Source organism: Carcharhinus amblyrhynchos, chromosome 28, assembly GCF_965287045.1.
Source record: "Carcharhinus amblyrhynchos chromosome 28, sCarAmb.v2.hapA, whole genome shotgun sequence".
Classification (NCBI taxonomy): Eukaryota; Metazoa; Chordata; class Chondrichthyes; order Carcharhiniformes; family Carcharhinidae; genus Carcharhinus; species Carcharhinus amblyrhynchos.
In genome coordinates, this window is record NC_137351.1 from 5,644,263 (window position 1) to 5,664,090 (window position 19,828).

At 42.5% G+C, this 19,828-nt stretch overlaps 1 protein-coding gene across 2 annotated transcripts in view; it reads left to right on the plus strand.

The window, feature by feature from the left end:
* The window catches only part of fanci (FA complementation group I), a 67,245-nt gene that overhangs the window by 15,635 nt on the left and 31,782 nt on the right, over positions 1-19,828 (plus strand). For both annotated transcript variants that reach the window (XR_013889603.1, XM_080214272.1), the window contains exons 12-21: positions 1,531-1,667; positions 2,406-2,586; positions 3,823-3,910; positions 4,321-4,451; positions 5,653-5,723; positions 11,225-11,339; positions 14,638-14,760; positions 16,047-16,115; positions 17,641-17,742; positions 19,440-19,628. Coding sequence is in view for 1 of the 2 variants with exons in the window: in XM_080214272.1 (XP_080070398.1) it covers positions 1,531-1,667; positions 2,406-2,586; positions 3,823-3,910; positions 4,321-4,451; positions 5,653-5,723; positions 11,225-11,339; positions 14,638-14,760; positions 16,047-16,115; positions 17,641-17,742; positions 19,440-19,628 (1,206 nt within the window). In the remaining variant the exon portion in view is untranslated. The remainder of the gene's footprint in view (positions 1-1,530; positions 1,668-2,405; positions 2,587-3,822; positions 3,911-4,320; positions 4,452-5,652; positions 5,724-11,224; positions 11,340-14,637; positions 14,761-16,046; positions 16,116-17,640; positions 17,743-19,439; positions 19,629-19,828) is intronic.

Here is a 19,828-nt window from a genome sequence, read left to right on the forward strand (position 1 = left end):
AATGTTTACATTGAATCATCAAGTAACAAGATACTGTGTGTTAGATTAGTGATGTAAAGAATAACTTTATTACCCAAGTTGGTCGTGCTCAGATTTAAATGTCTTGAGTGACTTTTATATGGATGAGCTAAATTTCCCAAGGTGGCGCTGACTAATTAACAAAATTCAATATGAATATTTTCGAATTGTCTCAACAATTTATGCTTTTTACCCTTGGCCTTCATTAGACAGAAGTAGTAAATGTGGCTACTTATTCATTTTCGCCTTGATCCTAAAAATTCTGCATGTCTTTGCCAGTCAAATGCTTCCAAAGTTAAACCTTCAGTTGGAATTTGAACTTGAATTTGTTTAGGGTTAGCTGTCTTAATTTTCCAGTTGCAACTTCTAAAATGGTCAGAAGTTTCAGCTTGCTTAAATTTTCAGCTTTTGGTGTGGAGTAATCATGTTTATCTTCCCTGATTATTGTTTAATGTAATCCTCACATCCAAACAGTTTTCGCTAACTACTTAACTGACAATATCAAATAGTGTGGGACAAGAACAATTATACCGATGAAAATGTTTTACTTTAGAAATTGTAATTTGCAGCAGTCATCTGCATTCCTCTCTTAGGAATTTATCTGTGTATGAGACCGTGTGGTATAGTAAGATTTCTCTTTTACTTCTTGACGTCCAGTTTAGAATGCAGCCCTACCTGAATGGGTGATGACAAAATAAGATAGGTATTGGCCACATGTAATACATGATGTATGTGGTCAATGTGGGGAACTATAGTGAGTTTATCTGTAGTTCATTGTAGCATAAGACATGGATTCAGACATTTGTGCACACTATAGTACATTGTACGCTCTTGGAAAGCTGCAAATTTGGTTGTATGCGTAAGATAGGTGTGTTGTTTCGGGAAAATGTAGCTGATTTTGTGAGCTTGGGAGTCTTGTGCAAGTTTACAGGTTTGCACAATTAGAAGCTTACCAGATTGACTTCACCAAATAACAAATCAGATGATGATGAGTATTTACGTCTGAACTGTAATTTCTTGATGGGCTCTTTAAATAAAAAATCAGATTTAAAAAAATGTGTTGAAAATTCATGAGGTATCAACGGAACTCCCCTCTCAGCGAGGCATGCATGTTCTGAGGAAGTTTATCCTGAAATAAATTTCCTGTCTTTCTTTCAGGGTCTGTGCATTTTGAGAGTCTGTAGTTGTACGGCCCAGTAACTAGTTTTGACCGCGTACGTCGTTAATGATTAAAATAATAGCGAATTACTGAGGATGCTGGAACCTGAAAGCCCTTTGGGGCTTTGACAAAGGGTCATCTAGATTCGAAATGTCAGCCCTTTTCTCTCCTTACAGATACTGCCAGACCTGCATTTTCCAGCATTTTCTCTTTTGGTTTCATCGTCAATGATTGTTTATTTTGTTTTACTGGTTTTGGATTATGTTTCTGACATGTATGAAAGATGACTGAACACTGAATTGAAATTTCAGCAGATGGATTTTTTGATGATTTTTATTTATTTACTTTGTTAGGTGTTTGACTTTCTGAAAACTGTGATCATAAAAGGTTTTAAAGATGCACAGTTTCAGCAAAATTCTAAATTCCTTCAGGATTTGATTCCCCTTCAATGTAATGTGTCTGAAATGATTCTGGAAACGGTGACAAACAGGTTTGTGTTTTTTAAAGTTTATTTATTAGTCACGAGTAGGCTTTCATTAACATTGCAATGAAGTCATTGTGAAAATCCTCTAGTCGCCACACCCTGGCACCTGCTCAGGTACACTGAGGGAGAATTTAGCGCAGCCAATGCACCTAACCAGCACGTCTTTCCGAATGTGGGAGGAAACGGAATACCCCCACGCAGACACAGGGAGAACGTGCAGACTTTACACACGTGACCCAAGCCGGAAATCGAACCCGGGTCCCTGACGCTGTGAGGCATCAGTGCTAGCCACTGTGCCACCGTGCTTTCGACTTGTTGCTTTTCAATGTGGATGCCAATGTCAACCATCACTATTAACAGAGGAATTTCTGATATCTATTCCACTCCTAACTCTAATAAAATATTAATTTTCAACTTATTTTAAGATCAAAAGAGGCAAATTCCATTGTCATATTGAAATGTCTGCCTAACCAGACTGTTTAATGATATAACAGTGGTAGAACATCTTGCTGCAAATATTTTTTGATTGGTAATGGAAGTATAGATATTGGACTCCCCTTAAGTGAGTTAGACCTCTTCTAAAATTTCTGCTGCTTTTGGACCATTATTTTCAGTTCTAAGTGAGTGACACAGTTGCTAAAGGTTTGCCTGGTGACTCAAAATTTGAATTTTGAGAAGTGCTATTGACTTTCAAGTAAACTATTTTCATCCAGTCAGAAACTTTACTCTTGTTTCTCTCTGCAGTGTGTTTGGCTGGGATCATGTTACAGAATCTCTGGTGCAGCTGGGATTTATATTCATGGATTCTTTTGGACCAAAGGCAGGTTTGTTTGGGAAAGTTGCTGGGATCAATCCAACTTCAGCAAGAACTCCAACACAACAGACTTGCAGACTGGGAGCCAAGATCCTTCTTGAAACATTCAAAGTGAGTGTGTGAATTGTTGTGTGCTGCACTCTGTCTTTCAGAAAGTAATTCATTGAGTGAATTACTTTGAGTCCCAGTGATATGGCTTAAATAGCATGTATTTTGTGCGGAATGAATTAAAATACATGCAATGATATCAAAAAAGATAGAAACAGTGGAGGACCAAAGAAGCTTAGGGCTACAGGGGCATATTTTAAAATTTTGTGAATGGGTACAGAAATTAATCAAAGATAACTGGATTACAGGTCTTTATACCTAGAGGCCTACAGTAAAAAAGGATAGAAGTCATGCTTCAACTTTAGAAACAATCTTTAGACAGCTTGACGTACTGGGAGCACTTGAAAAAGCATAGAATTTATGACAATGATATATGGATTCCGTGGGCTACATAAAGAGATTTAAAAAAAAACTAGGGTTGTATTTCCTGGAATTCAGATGGTTCAGGGGTGATTAAGATATTACAGGTTCAAACAGTAGAATAGACAAATTAATTCTGCTATAAAAGCAAAATACTGCAGATGCTGGAATCTGAAACCAAAACAGAAAATGCTGGAAAATCTCAGCATGTCTGGCAGCATCTGTAAGGAGAGAAAAGAGCAGATGTTTCAAGTCCAGATGACCTTTTGTCAAAGGGTCATCTGGATTCTGCTGTTTGGGCACTCTGTGGCTAAGGGGCGTACTCTAAAAATTTATTTTAAAAGTGAAATTAGGAAACTATTCTGTACATAACTGATGCTAGAATTGGGAAGTTTGTGCAAATGGTAATTGATGCTATATCAGTTGTTCATTCTGAAATTGACAGTTATAAATTTACATAACCAAAGTTATATAACTTATTAAGTTATTAAAAGGGTGGATATATGGAATTATGTATCACATCAGCTATGACCTCATTGAATGGTAGGACAAGTGCTGGGGGCTAAATGCTAAATTCTCCTGTTCCTGTATTTCCTCATTTATCAGCTTTTATTTTTGTGATCTTGTTTGGAGGAGAAATGTTGCTGAGGGCATTAAGACATCTTTGGATCTTTAACATCCAAACTAGAATAAGCACAAGCATGTCAGTCTAACATACTGATCCCAAAGATGGATACTTTCTAATGTATTTTACTTCAATTGTTCTGACTTTGCTTTTCCCCATCCTCATTTTGAACAAACAGATATTGGGGCATAGTGACGTATAACACAGTAACTGCTTTTAAAAGAAAAATAATTCGTTACTTGTTCTTGATTCAGGTGCACGAACCAATTAGAAGTGAAATCCTGGAGCAAGTTTTGAACAGGGTGGTGACAAAGACCACATCATCCATCAGTCACTACATAGGTAAGTTGATGTGTAATTTGAGCTTGTTAAGAATGAAGGAACAACTCTGAGAACACAACTAGAGTGTAAAGCATGATGATCTGAGCAAATTAATTGTAGGTTGCATTGCTGCGCAATGAAATTGCCACAGGTGGCGTGGGCAGATTAATTTGTCCCTGTCCAAGCTGAATTTAACATTTGCATGTTTCATTTGTGCTTATGTTTTGAGCTAGCTTGTAGTATTTGAGAACAAATTATACATTTGGATTTTCAGTCATGTGCTGCATCTGTATTTGGTAAATCCATAAGATAATCACAATTGTTTTTGTTTAGATTTGGGTGGTGGCTGATTTGGACCCTCGTGTGCTCAGAGTTCCACTCTGACAAAATATTTGAAGAAAAATAATCTTTACTTTCTTTCCCCTTCTCAGACTTGCTATCTGATATTGTTGCTTCTGCACCTCTGGTTCTTCTGGACTCTTCCTCCAAGGTTATAGAGGCATTTGACCACCTGTCCTACCTGCCCCTTAGCACAGTCCAAGGGTTACTGAAGGCAGTGCAGGTAAAACATTTGATCCAGTCATTTTGTTAGCTTCTATAATACTATATTAAGCACTGCTACATTTATTGATCTATAAAGGCTGTGTTGTTTCCTAATTATTATTTAAAATATGTTACTTTTGCATAACCATTGGATCAAAATTCAAATCGCAGCACTATGGATAAATCTACTCCAGGACTGCAGCAGTTCTTGAAGGCAGTGCACCATCACCATCTCGAGGGCAATTAGGGAGGAGCAATGCCCATACCCTGTGAAAGAATTAAAAGAACAAGGCCGGAATGTTACCACTCCTCCTGCCACAAGAATCGGGGCTTATTTTCATATACGATTTTTTTCCCCTTCTTAATCAGTCCCTTGGTCTGCCTTTGTCGAATTTTAAACTGCTCCCAAACCTTGGGCCTATTGCTTTCTCTTGCCAACTTGTTTGCGTCTTCTTTGCATCTAATACTACATGTAACATGGCATGTTTAAAAGAAGATGATCACAACATATGTTTGGAAACAATATTAAGGCCAGTATTCAAAGCTCACTTTAAAAATTGTAAGTACAATAGTCATCATATAAATTATTGAACACCATTGAATTAAACTGATTGGGTTGAACTGTAATGATTATCATAGAATCCCTACAGTGCAGAAGGAGGCCATTTAGCCCATCGAGCATGCACCCACTGCAATCCCTTCCAGGCCTTATTCCTGTAATCCCACACATTTACCCTGCAGGTGACCTCACATGCACATCTTTGGACTGTGGGAGGAAACCGGAGCACCCAGAGGAAACTGACGCAAAAACGGGAGGAATGTATAAACTCCGCACAGACTGTGACCCGAGGCTGGAATTGAAGCTGGGTCCCTGGCGCTGTGAGGCAGCAGTGCTAACCACTGTAACACTGTGCCAGCATAGTTAAGTCAGATCCTGTTCTCGCACTTGTATTTTCCAGTAAAAGTTAATGGGCAGTAATGTGGAACAAACTGTTGGGTTTTTTTCAAATCTACTCTGTAGAAAGGCACGCAATTGTAAACACTGTCCCAATTAAGTTACAACGGTCTGTGCAACACCATGGAGTGCAAATTCAAACTCTGCAAGTTTGGCTGATGTTTAATGAAATATGAAGTCCAGAATAGTGCAATTGGCCTAAGTCATTACATTTATATCTTGCCTTGAGGTTTAATGGGTAACTTGCTTTGTTTCTCTTTAAAAGCCCCTGCTGAAGGTCAGTATATCCATGAAGGATTCGTTAATTCTGGTCCTGCGGAAAGCCATGTTTTCCAGGTAAGTAAAAATTAACCAGAGGGGCCTGGCATTTCATACTTTCAAGTCTCAGTAGCTGAACACGAATGTTAAAAGTTTATTTATTAGTGTCACAAGTAGGCTTACATTAACACTGCAATGAAGTTACTGTGAAAATCCCCTAGTCACTGCACTCTGCCGTCTGTTCGCGTAGACTGAGGAAGAATTTAGCATGGCCAATGCACCAAATCAGCACATCTTTCAGACTGTGGGAGGAAACTGGAGCACCTGGAGGAAACTCACGCAGACACTGGGAGAATGTGCAAACTCCATACAGACAGTGACCCAAGCCGGGAATCAAACCTAGGTCCCTGGCACTGTGAAGCAGCAGTGCTAACCACTGTGCCACCATGCTGCCCTGTTAGTTTCTGATGCTGCAATAGTCAATCTTGGATAGCAACCATTTCAGGGGACACGAATCACTTTGAGAGTTACTCTGGCCTTAAAACATGTGGCAGGCTTTTAATGATCTGATCCTTTTTTGAAATTGTACAAAATAATGTGTTGATTTCACAAGTTACTTCTTAACCTCCCATTCTCTGTTAAAAGAATTGATCTTTGCTGGGATTGTTTCACAGATATCCAGAGCTATGTGGTATCTTACTAAGTTGCCATTCTTTATGTATAGATTGTGAGTATTAGTCATCATACTGTGGAAGTATCACAGCTGAACCCAGATTTATTCTCACTCAATTCCTATGCATCTTTGAGGTTTAGTAATCAGGAACAGAAACTTAACTGTTAACCCATATTAGTTCACTTTTTCTTGTGGCTCAGTTACGCATTACGAAATGCACCAAAGTGGAGGGGAACTTTTAATCAGATACAGCCTGATGGAATGAATGTTAGTTGCAATAATGGCATGTGAAATAACTGGGTACTCTCAATCCCATTGCTTATGAGCAAGAGCATAAAGCAAGAAATTGACTAAAATGCCACTATTGTCCAATCAGAACAAAATGAGGAAGTTTTGTCATGGAAATGGAAAAGTGGCACACTGTTGCAGTAGTGTGTAAGGAGTCATGAGAAGCCCTTTAAGCGTGTTGCTTAGGCTCCAAGCCTTGCTCTGGAAATAACAGGATTGAGTGACAATGACAAGAATTGTGTTAATATAACTATTTTATTGAAAATTAGTAAGAATAGTATGTCAGTTATAATTAGAGTCATAGAGGTTTACAGCATGGAAATAAGCCCTTCAGCCCAACTTGTCCATGCTCCCCTTTTTTTTTCAAACCCCCAAGCTAATCCCAATTGTCCCCATTTGGCCCATATCCCTCTATACTCATCTTACCCATGTAACTATCTAAATGCTTTTTAAAAGACAAAATTGTACCCACCTTTACTACTACCTCTGGCAACTTGTTCCAGACACTCACCAACCTCTGAGTGAAAAAATTGTCCCTCTGGATATTTTTGTATCTCTTTCCTCTCACCTTAAACCTATGCCCTCTACTTTTAGATTCCCCTACCTTTGGGAAAAAATATTGACTATCTAGCTGATCTATGCCCCCCCATTATTTTATAGACCTCTATAAGATCACCCCTTAGCCTTCTACGCTAAACCATCAAGTCCTGGTAGCATTCTAGTAAATCTTTTCTGCACCCTTTGTAGTTAAATAATATCTTTTCTATAATAGGGTGATCAGAACTGTACACAATACTCCAAGTGTACCTTACCAATGTCTTGTACAGCCTCAGCAAGACACCCCAACTCCTGTGTTCAATGTTCTGACCAGTGAAACCAAGCGTGCTGAATGCCTTTTTCATCACTCTGTCCACTTATGACTCCACTTTCAAGGAGCTACAGACGTGTACCCCTAGATCTTTTTGTTCTGTAACTCTCTCCAATGCCCTACCGTTAACTGAGTAAGTCCTGCCCTGGTTCAATCTGCCAAAATGCATCGCCTTGCATTTATCTAAATTAAACTCCATCTGCCATTCGTCAACCCACTGGCCCAATTGATCAAGATCCCATTGCAATTGGAGATAACCTTCTTCACTGCCCACTACTCCACCAATCTTGGTGTCATCTGCAAACTTACTGACCATGCATCCTATATTCTCATCCAAATCATTAATATAAATGACAAATGACAGTGGACCCCACATTGATCCCTGAGGCATACCCTGCAGTTTGAAAAGAAACTCTCTAAAACCATCCTCTGGCTTCTGTCAAGAAGCCAATTTTCTATCCATTTAGATATCTCACCTGGATACTGTGAGATTTAACCTTTTGCAACAACTTACCATGTGGTACCTTGTCAAAGTCCATGTAGACAATATCAACTGCACTGCCCTCATCTACCTTCTTGATCACCCCTTCATAAAACTCAAATCAAATTTGTGAGACATGATTTTCCACTCTCAAAACTATGTCCTAATCAATCCTTGTGTCTCTAAATGCCTGTGGATCCTGTCTCTCAAAATAGCTTCCAACAACTTATCCACCACAGATGCGAGGCTCACTAGCATTTAGTTTCCAGGCTTTTCCCGACAGCCCTTTTAAACAAAGGCACAACATTTGCCACCCTCCAATCTTCAGGCATCTCACCCGTGACTGTCGATGATTTAAATATCTCTGCTAGGGGACCATCAATTTCCTCCCTAGCCTCCCACAATGTCCTGGGATACACTTCATCAGGTCCTAGGGATATATCTACCTTGATGTGCTTTAAGAGTTTTAGCACCTCTTTCTCTGTAATATGTACACTCCTCAAGACAATTGATAATGTATACAAACAGAAAGATAACTATTAAAAGGAGATAGCACTTTGTATATTTCGAGTCGCGTTCATATGATTCTTCTTCAGAACTAAATATAGGGAACATTCCCCGTCTCTTTAGCTCGAAGGAAGTTTCATAAAATCAACAGTACAAAAGGAGCCCATTTGGCCCATTGAGCCTGCACTGACAACAATCCCCCCCAAGTCCTATCCTGCAGCCCCATGTATTACCCTCCTAATCCCCTGACATTAGGGTCAATTTAACATGGCCAATCAACCTAACCCACACATCTTTGAACTGTGGGAGGAAACCGGAGCACCCAGAGAATCTGCAAGCTCCGCACAGTGACCCAAGCCAAAATTGAACCCAGGTCCCTGGCGCTGTGATGCAGCAGTGCTAACCACTCTGCCACAGTGCCATCTCATATATTTGGAGAGAGTGCAGATGAGGTTTGCAAGAATGGTTCCAGGACTAAGAAACCTCAGTTATGAGGATAGATTGGTACCCTTCTTGGAGAGAAAAGGGCTGAGAGGAGTTTTGATAGAAACTTCAAATTCATGACAGAGTAGATAGGGAGAAACTGTTCCTGCTCGTAAAAGGATCAAGATTGCGAGAGCATAGATTTAAAGTGATTTGCAAAAAAAGGCAAATGTGATTTGAAAATTTTTTTTTCACACAGCATATGGTTCTGGTCTGGAATGCATTGCCTGGAAATGTGGAGGCAGATTCAGTCAAGGCATTCAGGAGGGCATTGGATGACTGTGTGGTGTGCAGGGGAATGACATTAAAATGCAATGCTCATTTGGAGAGTCAGTGCAGACATGATGGGCCAAATGGCCTTCTGTGCCATAATTCTATGATTCTGTGAAGACAGATGTTTGTTTAAACGTAGACAATAACCCCAATTTGGTCTGTTCCATGACAGATCTTCTAAATTGGCACACACAGTTCAGGGGAGATGATGGCCTAATGGTATTCTTGCAAGACGATTAATCCAGAAACTCAGCTAATGTTCTGGGGACCCGGTTTTGAATCCTGCCATAGCAGATGGTGGCATTTGAATTCAATATAAAAGATCCCGAATTACAAATCTACTGACTAGCCATGTACCTGGCTACCAAAGCACCTTCTGAACGGCAACAAGGGATGGACAATAAATGCTGGCCAAGCCAACAATGCCCACGTAAGACCATAAGCCATATGAGCAGAATTAGGCCACTCGGACCACTGAGTCTGTGTATCCATCCCGTAATGAATTTAAAAAACAGGTAATGATTGACACTGCACTGATAGCTGCGCGATTCAATAATAATAGCTTATGCATTGCAGGGAGTTGTTACCCTTCAGGTATCATAGGTGTTGGCAAGTGCAAGGTGGTCCACTTTGGTAGGAATAATGGTAGGAAGGACTATTACTTAAGTGGTGAAAAACTGCAGCAGGCGACGGTGCAGAGGGACCTCGGGGTCCTTGTGCATGAGTCGCAAAAACCCAGCTTGCAGGTGCAGCAGGTGGTCAGGAAGGCGAATGGGATGCTGGCCTTCATAGCGAGGGGGATTGAATATAAAAGTAGGGAGGTCTTGCTGTGGCTGTATAGGGCATTGGTGAGGCCGCAGCTGGAGTACTGTGTGCAGTTTTGGGCGCCGTACTTACGCAAGGATATTTTGGCCTTGGAGGGACTGCAGAGGAGGTTTACTAGGCTGATGCCGGAGTTGAGGGGGTTGAGCTATGAGGAGAGGCTGAATAAACTGGGCTTGTACTCGTTAGAGTTTAGAAGAATGAGGGGAGATCTCATTGAGACGTATAAGATGATGAATGGGATGGATAGGATAGAGGTGGAGAGACTCTTCCTGCTCAGAAAGGATAGTAGGACTAGGGGGCACAGCCTCAAGATAAAGGGGGGCGGTTTAGAACGGAGTTGAGGAGGAACTTCTTCACTCAAAGGGTGGTGAATCTCTGGAATTCTCTGCCCGTTGAGGTGGTGGAGGCTGCCTCGCTAAATATTTTTAAGACGCGGGTTGATGGGTTTTTGATAAGAGAGGGGATTAAGGGTTATGGGGAGAGGGCGGGAATGTAGAACTGAGCCACGACAGATCAGCCATGATCTTATTGAATGGCGGGGCAGGCTTGAAGGGCTGGATGGCCTACTCCTGCTCCTATTTCTTATGTTCTTATAACAGCAGGGAGCAAGGTAGTTGAGAACAGCTGAGTGGCCACCTGACTGAAAAGACGGAATTGATAATGGACTTTGGCCCCCAAGGTGATGAGGGGCAGCATCCTGCTCAGGAAGTGTGGAATCTTGGGCATGTGGATCCAGAACAAAAAGAAATCTGCATATGATTTACTGAGGAAGGTGAAGCTATCTTGAGATAACTGAAAACTAATGTCACAGGAAAATACCATTCACCAGGCAGATGTCACAGACATCTGTTGCCCCTGTTGTGAAAGACCTCACACTCATAGTCCTACCAAGAGCTGAGATAATCACTATCTTGAAGTTCTGCACTTCTGCCTTCTTCAAATGATCAGCCATGGATCTTGATGGCATCTGGCAAATGAACGCACACCCCTGCTGATGCCCTATGTCTGCGTTGGGGTAAAGGGGGAGAAGTTAATTTATTAATCTGGATAAAATGATTGGTGGGAAACATTTTAAAAATAATCACTAGACAAACTGAATTGCAATTGCAGCATTGATCTGGCATGTTTACAGTTACTCACTTAGTGCTCATCATCTTTGTATTTTTTTTGCTTGTTTCCAGCCATTTGGACTCCCGGAAGTCAGCAGTTGCAGGTTTTCTGCTATTGCTGAAGAACTTTAAAGTATTGGGGAGTCTGGCTTCTAGTCAGTGCACTCAATCTCTCACGGCCAGTCAGGTAACTCATCTGCATTTGTTGTTTTGAGTTCTACATTTAATAGCCATGTTAATTTTTTTTGTCAAATTTCATAGGCCAGCCCTTTAGGGGTTAATTTTCTTGCCTTAAGTATTTAAGTCTGATTTTTAAAAAGCCCAATATGACAGTGGTTGGTTGATATGCTGTATGTAATGAGCAGATCTTCACCTTTCTTTGGGGAAAAAGGATCAAGAAAATCAAATTCTATTTGTAAGTGGATATGAGTTTGTGCAGATCAAGCAAACCCTGACTGACTTTGAGTTGAGCAGAAGTAGTCTGCCATCTAGTAGAATTAATCCAAACTTTGGCTCCTGGTCAGTAGAGCAATGAGATCTGCAGGCTGGTTGCCATGGGGGAATGGTCTGAGATAATCATAAGAACATAAGAACATAAGAAATAGGAGCAGGAGTAGGCCATCCAGCCCTTCGAGCCTGCCCCGCCATTCAATAAGATCATGGCTGATCTGTCGTGGCCTCTCCCCATAACCCTTAATCCCCTCTCCTATCTAAAACCCATCAACCCGCGTCTTAAAAATATTTAGCGAGGCAGCCTCCACCACTTCAACGGGCAGAGAATTCCAGAGATTCACCACCCTTTGAGTGAAGAAGTTCCTCCTCAACTCCGTTCTAAACCGCCCCCCTTTTATCTTGAGGCTGTGCCCCCTAGTCCTATTGTCTTTTTTGAGCGGGAAGAGTCTTTCCACCTCTATCCTATCCATCCCATTCATCATCTTATACGTCTCAATGAGATCTCCTCTCATTCTTCTAAACTCTAACGAGTACAAGCCCAGTTTATTCAGCCTCTCCTCATAGCTCAACCCCCTCAACTCCGGTATCAGCCTAGTAAACCTCCTCTGCACTCCCTCCAAGGCCAAAATATCTTTGCGCAGGTGCGGCGCCCAAAAATGCACACAGTACTCCAGTTGCGGCCTCACCAATGCCCTATACAGCTGCAGCAAGACCTCCCTACTTTTATATTCAATCCCCTTCGCTACGAAGGCCAGCATCCCATTCGCCTTCCTGACCACCTGCTGCACCTGCAAGCTGGGTTTTTGCGACTCATGCACAAGGACCCCGAGGTCCCTCTGCACCGTCGCCTGCTGCAGTTTTTCGCCCCGTAAGTAATAGTCCTTCCTACCATTCTTCCTACCAAAGTGGACCACCTCACACTTGCCAACATTAAATTCCATTTGCCATTTCCTGGCCCATTCGCCCAGCCTATCTAGATCCTTCTGCAGACTCTCCACACCCTCCGCACAATTTGCCGTTCCCCCAATCTTGGTGTCATCAGCAAATTTCGACACTCTACACTCGGTTCCCTCCTCCAGATCATCTATATAAATGGTAAAAAGCTGAGGCCCCAGCACCGACCCCTGGGGCACTCCACTAGTCACCATCCGCCAATCCGAATAGCACCCGTTGACCCCCACTCTCTGCCTCCTATTTGACAACCAATCCTCTATCCACGCTAACACCCTACCCCCAACTCCATGTCCCTCGACCTTCTGCAATAACCTCTTGTGAGGCACTTTGTCAAACGCCTTCTGAAAATCTAGAAAGACCACATCCATCGGCTCTCATCTATCCACCGCCCTAGACACATCCTCATAGAACTCCAGTAAATTTGTCAGACACGACTTCCCTTTAATGAAACCGTGCTGCGTCTGCTCTATCAAGCAATTCCCTTCAAGATGCCTCGCAATTTCCTCCTTAATGACAGATTCTAACATTTTACCTACCACAGACGTTAAACTAACCGGCCTATAATTCCCCGCCTTTTGCCTGGCACCCTTCTTAAACAACGGCGTAACATTAGCCGTTTTCCAATCATCCGCACTTCCCCGGAATCCAGCGACGTTTGGAAAATAACCACCAAGGCATCCACTATCACCTCCGCCATTTCTTTCAGAACCCTCGGATGCATTCCATCCGGTCCTGGGGACTTGTCCACAATCAGCCCCTCCAGTCTGTCGAGCACCGCCTTTCTAGTAACAGTAATGTCATTAAGACCCTCCAGTCCTACCACCTTTCCATCGCTAACACCCGGCAAATTATTCACGTCCTCCTCCGTGAAGACAGAAACAAAAAAGTTATTCGATACCTTAGCCATATCCCCATCCCCTACCACTCGGTCCCCTTTCTCATCCTCTAAAGGACCAACATTCACCCTAGCCAGCCTCTTCCTTTTTATATATTTATAAAAACTCTTGCTATCCTTTTTTATATTAAGCGCTAGCCCAGCTTCATAGTTTCTCCTACCCTTCCTTATCAACTTCTTTGTCAATCTTTGTTGACATTTAAACCTCTCCCAATCCTCTTCTCGCCCACTACTCTTAGCTACTCTAAATTCCTCCGCTTTTAGTTTAACACTTTCCTTCACCTCCTTCGTTATCCACGGCTTATTACCTCTCCTCCTACTATCCTTTTTGACCATTGGAATAAATTTCCGTTGAGCACCAAGAAAGATCTCCTTAAAGATCCTCCACTGCTCCTCAACAGACCCTCCCTCCAACGCGCTCTCCCAGTCCACATTCGCCAATTCTTCTCTCATCCTACCGTATTTCCCTCTATTCAAACAAAGGACGCGTGTCCGGGAACCCACTTTCTCCTCCTCCATCTGCACCAGAAACTCCACCATACAATGATCACTTTCCCCAAGAGGATCCTTCACCACAAGGTCCCTAATTCTACCCGCTTCATTACATAGCACCAGATCCAAGATAGCTCGCTCCCTCGTCGGCTCCAACACACACTGTTCGAGGAAACTATCCCGGCAGCATTCCAAGAACTCTTCCTCGAGCCCCCCACGTCCAACATGGGTCGACCAATCAATTACCTAAAAAATTACATGGGATGGCATTGGGCGGCATGGTGTTACAGTGGTTAGCACTGCTACCTCACAGCACCAGGGACCTGGTTTCAATTCCCGGATTGGGTCACTGTCTGTGTGGAGTTTTCTTCCCGTGTCTGCATAGATTTCCCCCGGGTGCTCCAGTTTTCACCCACAGTCCAAAATTGTGTGGGTTAGTGGATTGGCCATGTGAAATTGCTCTTTCCTGTCATGGGGACTAGTGAAGGTAAATGCATGGGGTTATGGGGATAGGGCCTGGGTGGGATTGTGGTTGGTGCAGATTCGCTGGGCTGAATGGCCTCCTTCTGCACTGTAGGATTCTATGATTCTTACACCAAGGACCAAACTTGAATGCTGTTTGATCTTCGTGTCTGTTATAAGTTGGGAGCGGTGCTGAAATAATATCTGTTTTCATCTTGTGGCTGTTCAGGTGCAAGTGGATGTGCACATGCGTTACAATGCCTCTGCTAATGAAGCCCTTTGTTTGGAGATCTTAGGCAGCCTGAGGCGCTGTCTTAGCCAGCAAGCTGATGTCAGACTTATGCTGTATGAGGTATTGATGTTAAAGACTGTTCTTGTAATATGTCAAGTTTGATCTTTAAATAAATAAATAACTGTTAGCACTGACTACCTGAACTGAAAAGAAGTTTTCTTTTTGAACCCTACATCATCAGTTTTTAGATCAATGTTAAAGCTTTCTCTTTCCAGTCAGCAGGGAAGACCTGAACTTGCTGTCAATTCTCACTGCTGTGAATAGTAGTATAGTTAAGAAACTTGTCATTTCTTTTATATTTGAAGAGGACTGCCTCATTCAAGTGATCTCGACTAGTATGTTGTCAATGTTGTATTCATCTGGGAAGGTTGATGATGATTGTTACTGACTGTATTTCCTCCCATACTCCCATTATGGGCAGAATTTTTTTAAAACAATTCTGTGTCGAATTCGTGGGGCAATTGGAGTAATTCACACTTTTTTTCAGTAGAGGTTCACACTAGAATCTCCCATACTCTGTGCGATGCAGAGGCCACCAGTGTGAATATCATTAGATTTAAGGGGGTGGGGCCTATTCCCGTTCAGAAGGCTGAAACCAGCAGGCCTCTGCACGTGCGGAGTGGCCCCGAACTGTCAGCACTGCCCCCCACCAGCCTGATCGTGGCAGCCCCCTCCCCCTGTCCTGGCGCTCCCTGATTTCCAGCCTGCCCCAATCACTGGACTCCCTCCTGTCCCCATCAATCCCCATGCAGAGTGAAAGCAGGAGCCCCCCCACCCATTGATTGCCCCCTTGGCGCTGCCACATGCCTGATGGGCAATTCCAAGATGCCCTCTGGACATGGGCACTTTGCCCCTTGGCAGTGCCAGGAGGCACAGTCTGGCACTGCCAGTTTGCTTATAGCCAGGGGGCATTAACCACCAACCCCTCACTGCCTGATGCCGGAGGCTGCTGATTGCCCCGTCCTTCACTCCAGAGGGTCATCCTGATAATTTCCCGAAAGTGGGGACCTACTGTAAACCCTGCTAGCGTGAAATACTCTAATGGGGTCGGAGAATTCAGTCCTGGGCCCGCTACTTACATTAAAAACAGATTTAAATTATATTAAAATCAATTACCTGGTCTTCATGCAAGTTTCCAGCACTGATCTGACAGCCAGAAATCTGGTGCTAGGAGATGCGCTCACGGTGGGAACGCGCATGCCCAATCGCGAGATTCTCCCATCTCACCTCGCTGCGCTAGGAAATTAGCACCACAGGGTGGGAGGATTGGTCCCTATATCTTTTACTACGTTGAAGAGTTGCTCTTTGGTAGTTTGTTTAACTGTTCCTCTCTTCTATTTTTGGAGGGCTTATTTGATGTTCTACGTCGAAATTCACAACTGGCAGATACCATCTTACAAACGCTGCTTTCACAGGTGAGTGCGTGTGGATAAAAATGGCCCTGATTTGTCAAGACAAAAGCTTGGGACAAATTACCCAATTGATTTTTTTTATATACGTGTTCCACCTATTTGTCTTCTGCATTTGAGAAGTAGCCATCTATTTATTGTTATCTGCTGCCTTTGAACCAGTTGTTCAGAATCTTCTGAGAGTAACCATAGAATCATACAGTACAGAAGGGGGCTATTCAGTCAACAGTGCTTGTGTTGGTTTTTCAAAATAATTTTCCCTTTGACTCTACTTCCCTACTTTTTCGCCATAAACCCTGCATGTTTTTCTTTTCCAAGTATCCATGCACCCCCTTTGAAAGCTACTATTGAATCTGCTTGGGAAGTGCACTCCAAGATCATGAAAATGTATCTGCGTTTCCCTTCTGACTCTTTTGCCACTTATTTTGAGTTAATGATTTTTGGCCATCAGCCTTTCTGCCGGTGAAAACAGTTTCTCTTCTTTACGCCCTCAAAACCATACATTAGTTGGACCAAATATCATCCTCCTGTGACTTCCTCACTTTATTCAGGCTCTCCTGAAACCTCTATGTTGTAAGAATAATCATAACCCCACTGAAGGCCTTCAACCTAGTGTCACAGTGGTGCCCAGAATTGGATGCAACACTCCAATTGAGGCCTAACCAGTAATATTTTAATGTTCAATGTAACATCCTTGCTTTGTAATCTATACCTCAGTTCAAAAAACCTAGGATCTGGCATGCTTTTTTTTTAGCAGATTTATTAATCTTCCCTACCACCTTCAAAGATGTGTATATGTAAAGTCCTGAGTTGCTCTGTTCTTGCATTCCCTTTGATGTTGCTTGTCCTCCTCAGACACGCAACTCTGATTGGGAGTGTACAGATAAAAGGTGGGATTTTACTGGTGTATCTGTGCAAGGTTCGTACGATCCCGCCTGAGGCCAATGGAGAATGCCGTTCTCCAAGCGCCATCCACCCCTGGAATTGTGGCGGGTGTGCTGGTAAAACTCTGGCCAAAACGTCCATGTTCAGACATATTTGTGTGCAGTGATGTGTGTCAGAACCAAACCAGTTGTATGAGAAATAGCAGTGCTGGGGCCTGAAATAGATTCCCCATCAAGTTCCCAGTTATCACTAAGGTACAGCGTGGGTTGTGTGCAGAGCAAAACTCTACACTGTTTGAAAAAGCACTCCCAGGCCAGGCACGTCATGGGTTAGATATGCCTGAAAGCTCTCACTGCACATTATTCCATCCTCAGTAAAATATCTGCTACTACATCAATGTTACTTACTTTTCCATTTCCCACACTAACCATTGGTCTCTCCGATTGCAGTTTTAAATTGTAGCCACTTTTGCTGTCAGCCATGAACATTAGAAAATATCTTGCGTAAATTTATGCAAGACTATGCCATGTGACACTCAGACAGGTGGCTTGATTACTGAATGACTTCTTTTGATTAACGTAATATCTCCTAGCCCTAAAATTAAAGGTGTATTGCTATAACGTTGGTATTTCTTATCTTCCCTCAGTTGAAGCGATATTATGAAGTTGAAGAGGACCTGCTGCCACCTCTCAAGCTGGAAGGTTGCATCACCTCTCAGGGAGGCCAGATCTACCTCCAGGAACCACTGGTGATAAAATAATTTGTTATGAAATTTGTTTATTGATGTATCTGAATGAACCCAGTGAAAATTGACTGAATTGTTGGAATTTGAAGATTTATTTTAATGACTTTACCCCCAAAGGCTGCGTCAGATGCTATTCTGGTTCACCTTGGTAAGTTCACTTCTATGTAGGAATGAGCCATACGTGTCTGGAAAGTGCAGAGTTCTGCCACAAACCTAAGAAGCTGCTGACCTCAGCTGAAAGTGGTAGGGATGCAACAGTTGATCTCTGTTTTCCCAAGGAAAAGAAGAATTTGGCTCTTGATCCAGTGACCTCATCTGTCCCCCTGTGACCAGCAAATGCATGTATAGATGTCTGTTGAGGGCATATTATCTCAGCTGTGTTGTTAAATGACTTGATTTTGATAATCTCTGATAGTTGTCAAAGCTTACACGTGAAATTGGGACACTTGGTTGATGTTATTGAGAGCAGCTATTTCCTTTTATACCCCAACAACAACCTTCAGGACAGGTATGGGAGAAAAAAAATGCTCTTAAATATGTACAGTAGAAAAGTGACTTTTACGATGGTCACGATTTTTCACATATTTGGGGTCTGTTGATCTCAGTTGGCAGCAATGTAATTTAGAAGGTATATGGTTCAGGGGTGGCACAATGCCACAGTAGTTAGCCCTGCTGCCTCACAACGCAGGGACCCAAGTTCAATTCCCGCCTTGGGTCACTGTGTGGAGTCTGCACATTCTCCCCCTGTCTGCATGAGTTTCTTCCGGGTGCTCCGGTTTTCTCCCACAATCCAAAGACGTGCAGGTTAGATGAATTGGCTACGCTAAATTTTTCCTCAGTGTATTCGAACAGGCACCACAGTGTGGTGACTAGGGGATTTTCACAGTAATTTCATTGCAGTGTTAATATAAATCTACTTGTGACAAATAAATAAACTTTATAACTTTACTTTTCTCAAACTCTGTTCTGGAATTGAGTGCAATTTAAACTACTTCTTTCATGCAGAAGTGGGGGAGTATTAAATTATCTCACGTACTGTCCTTTAGACATGTGGTAAGTTGAAACCATAAGATTTCATGGCACTGTTTGAAAAAGAACATAGTGTCCTGGTTATTATATCTTTCTCAACCAGCACCACTTTTTAAAAAATATTAACTGATCGTTCATCTAATTAGAGTTTCTGACATGTTGCTGCATGCAAAATGGCTGCCATGTTTATCTGCACGGCAGTCACAACTCTTCATGATTAGTGCTTTGTGCATTTTATTTGGTATTTTTCTAAAGATGAAGCTCATAGAATCTACCATGCAGAAGGCGGCTATTTGGACCATCAAGCCTGCACCAACAAAAAGCCACCCAGATCCTGTCCTATCCCCGTAATCCTACATATTTATGCTCCTAATCGCCCTGACATTAAGAGGCAATTTATCATGGCCAGTCAAACTAACCCGCGTATCTTTGAACTGTGGGAGGAGCTCGAGCACCTGGAGGAAACCCACGCAGACATGGAGAGAATGTGCAAACTCCACAATGCCAGTCACCCGAGGCTGGAATTGAACCCAGGTCCTTGGCGCTATAAGGCAGCAGTGCTTGCCACGGTGCTGCCCCATAAATCTTCCAAATGATTTTTGAGTAATTTTTTTCTTCAGCTCCTATGACTCCATTATTTATCTGGTTCTTTTATTTTCCTTTTGGCATAGGCACACCTTCTGTGTTGTATCCAGAACTGCTTGGCCTGGTATAAACAATCCTTACCGCATTGTCATCGTGGTGATGACACTGATGATGACGATGATGATGATGAGGGTAGTTTTCAGCATGATTTGGAGGAACAACTGGACTCAATCACTCGAAGAATGATCAAGAGTGAATTGGAAGACTTTGAACTGGTAACTGTTACTGTGTTTTGCACCTCCATTCCATTTAGCCCCTATCTTGGGGCTATCATTTATGCTATCTTGGGAGAATATTTGTGTAAAATCTCTGGTGTGGGTTGCTTCTTGCTTCAGATGTGCAATTAGTTGATGTGAAAATGTTAAACTGCCACTTCATCCTATTTTAGATCAGTTTCTATGAAGCATGTTTATAG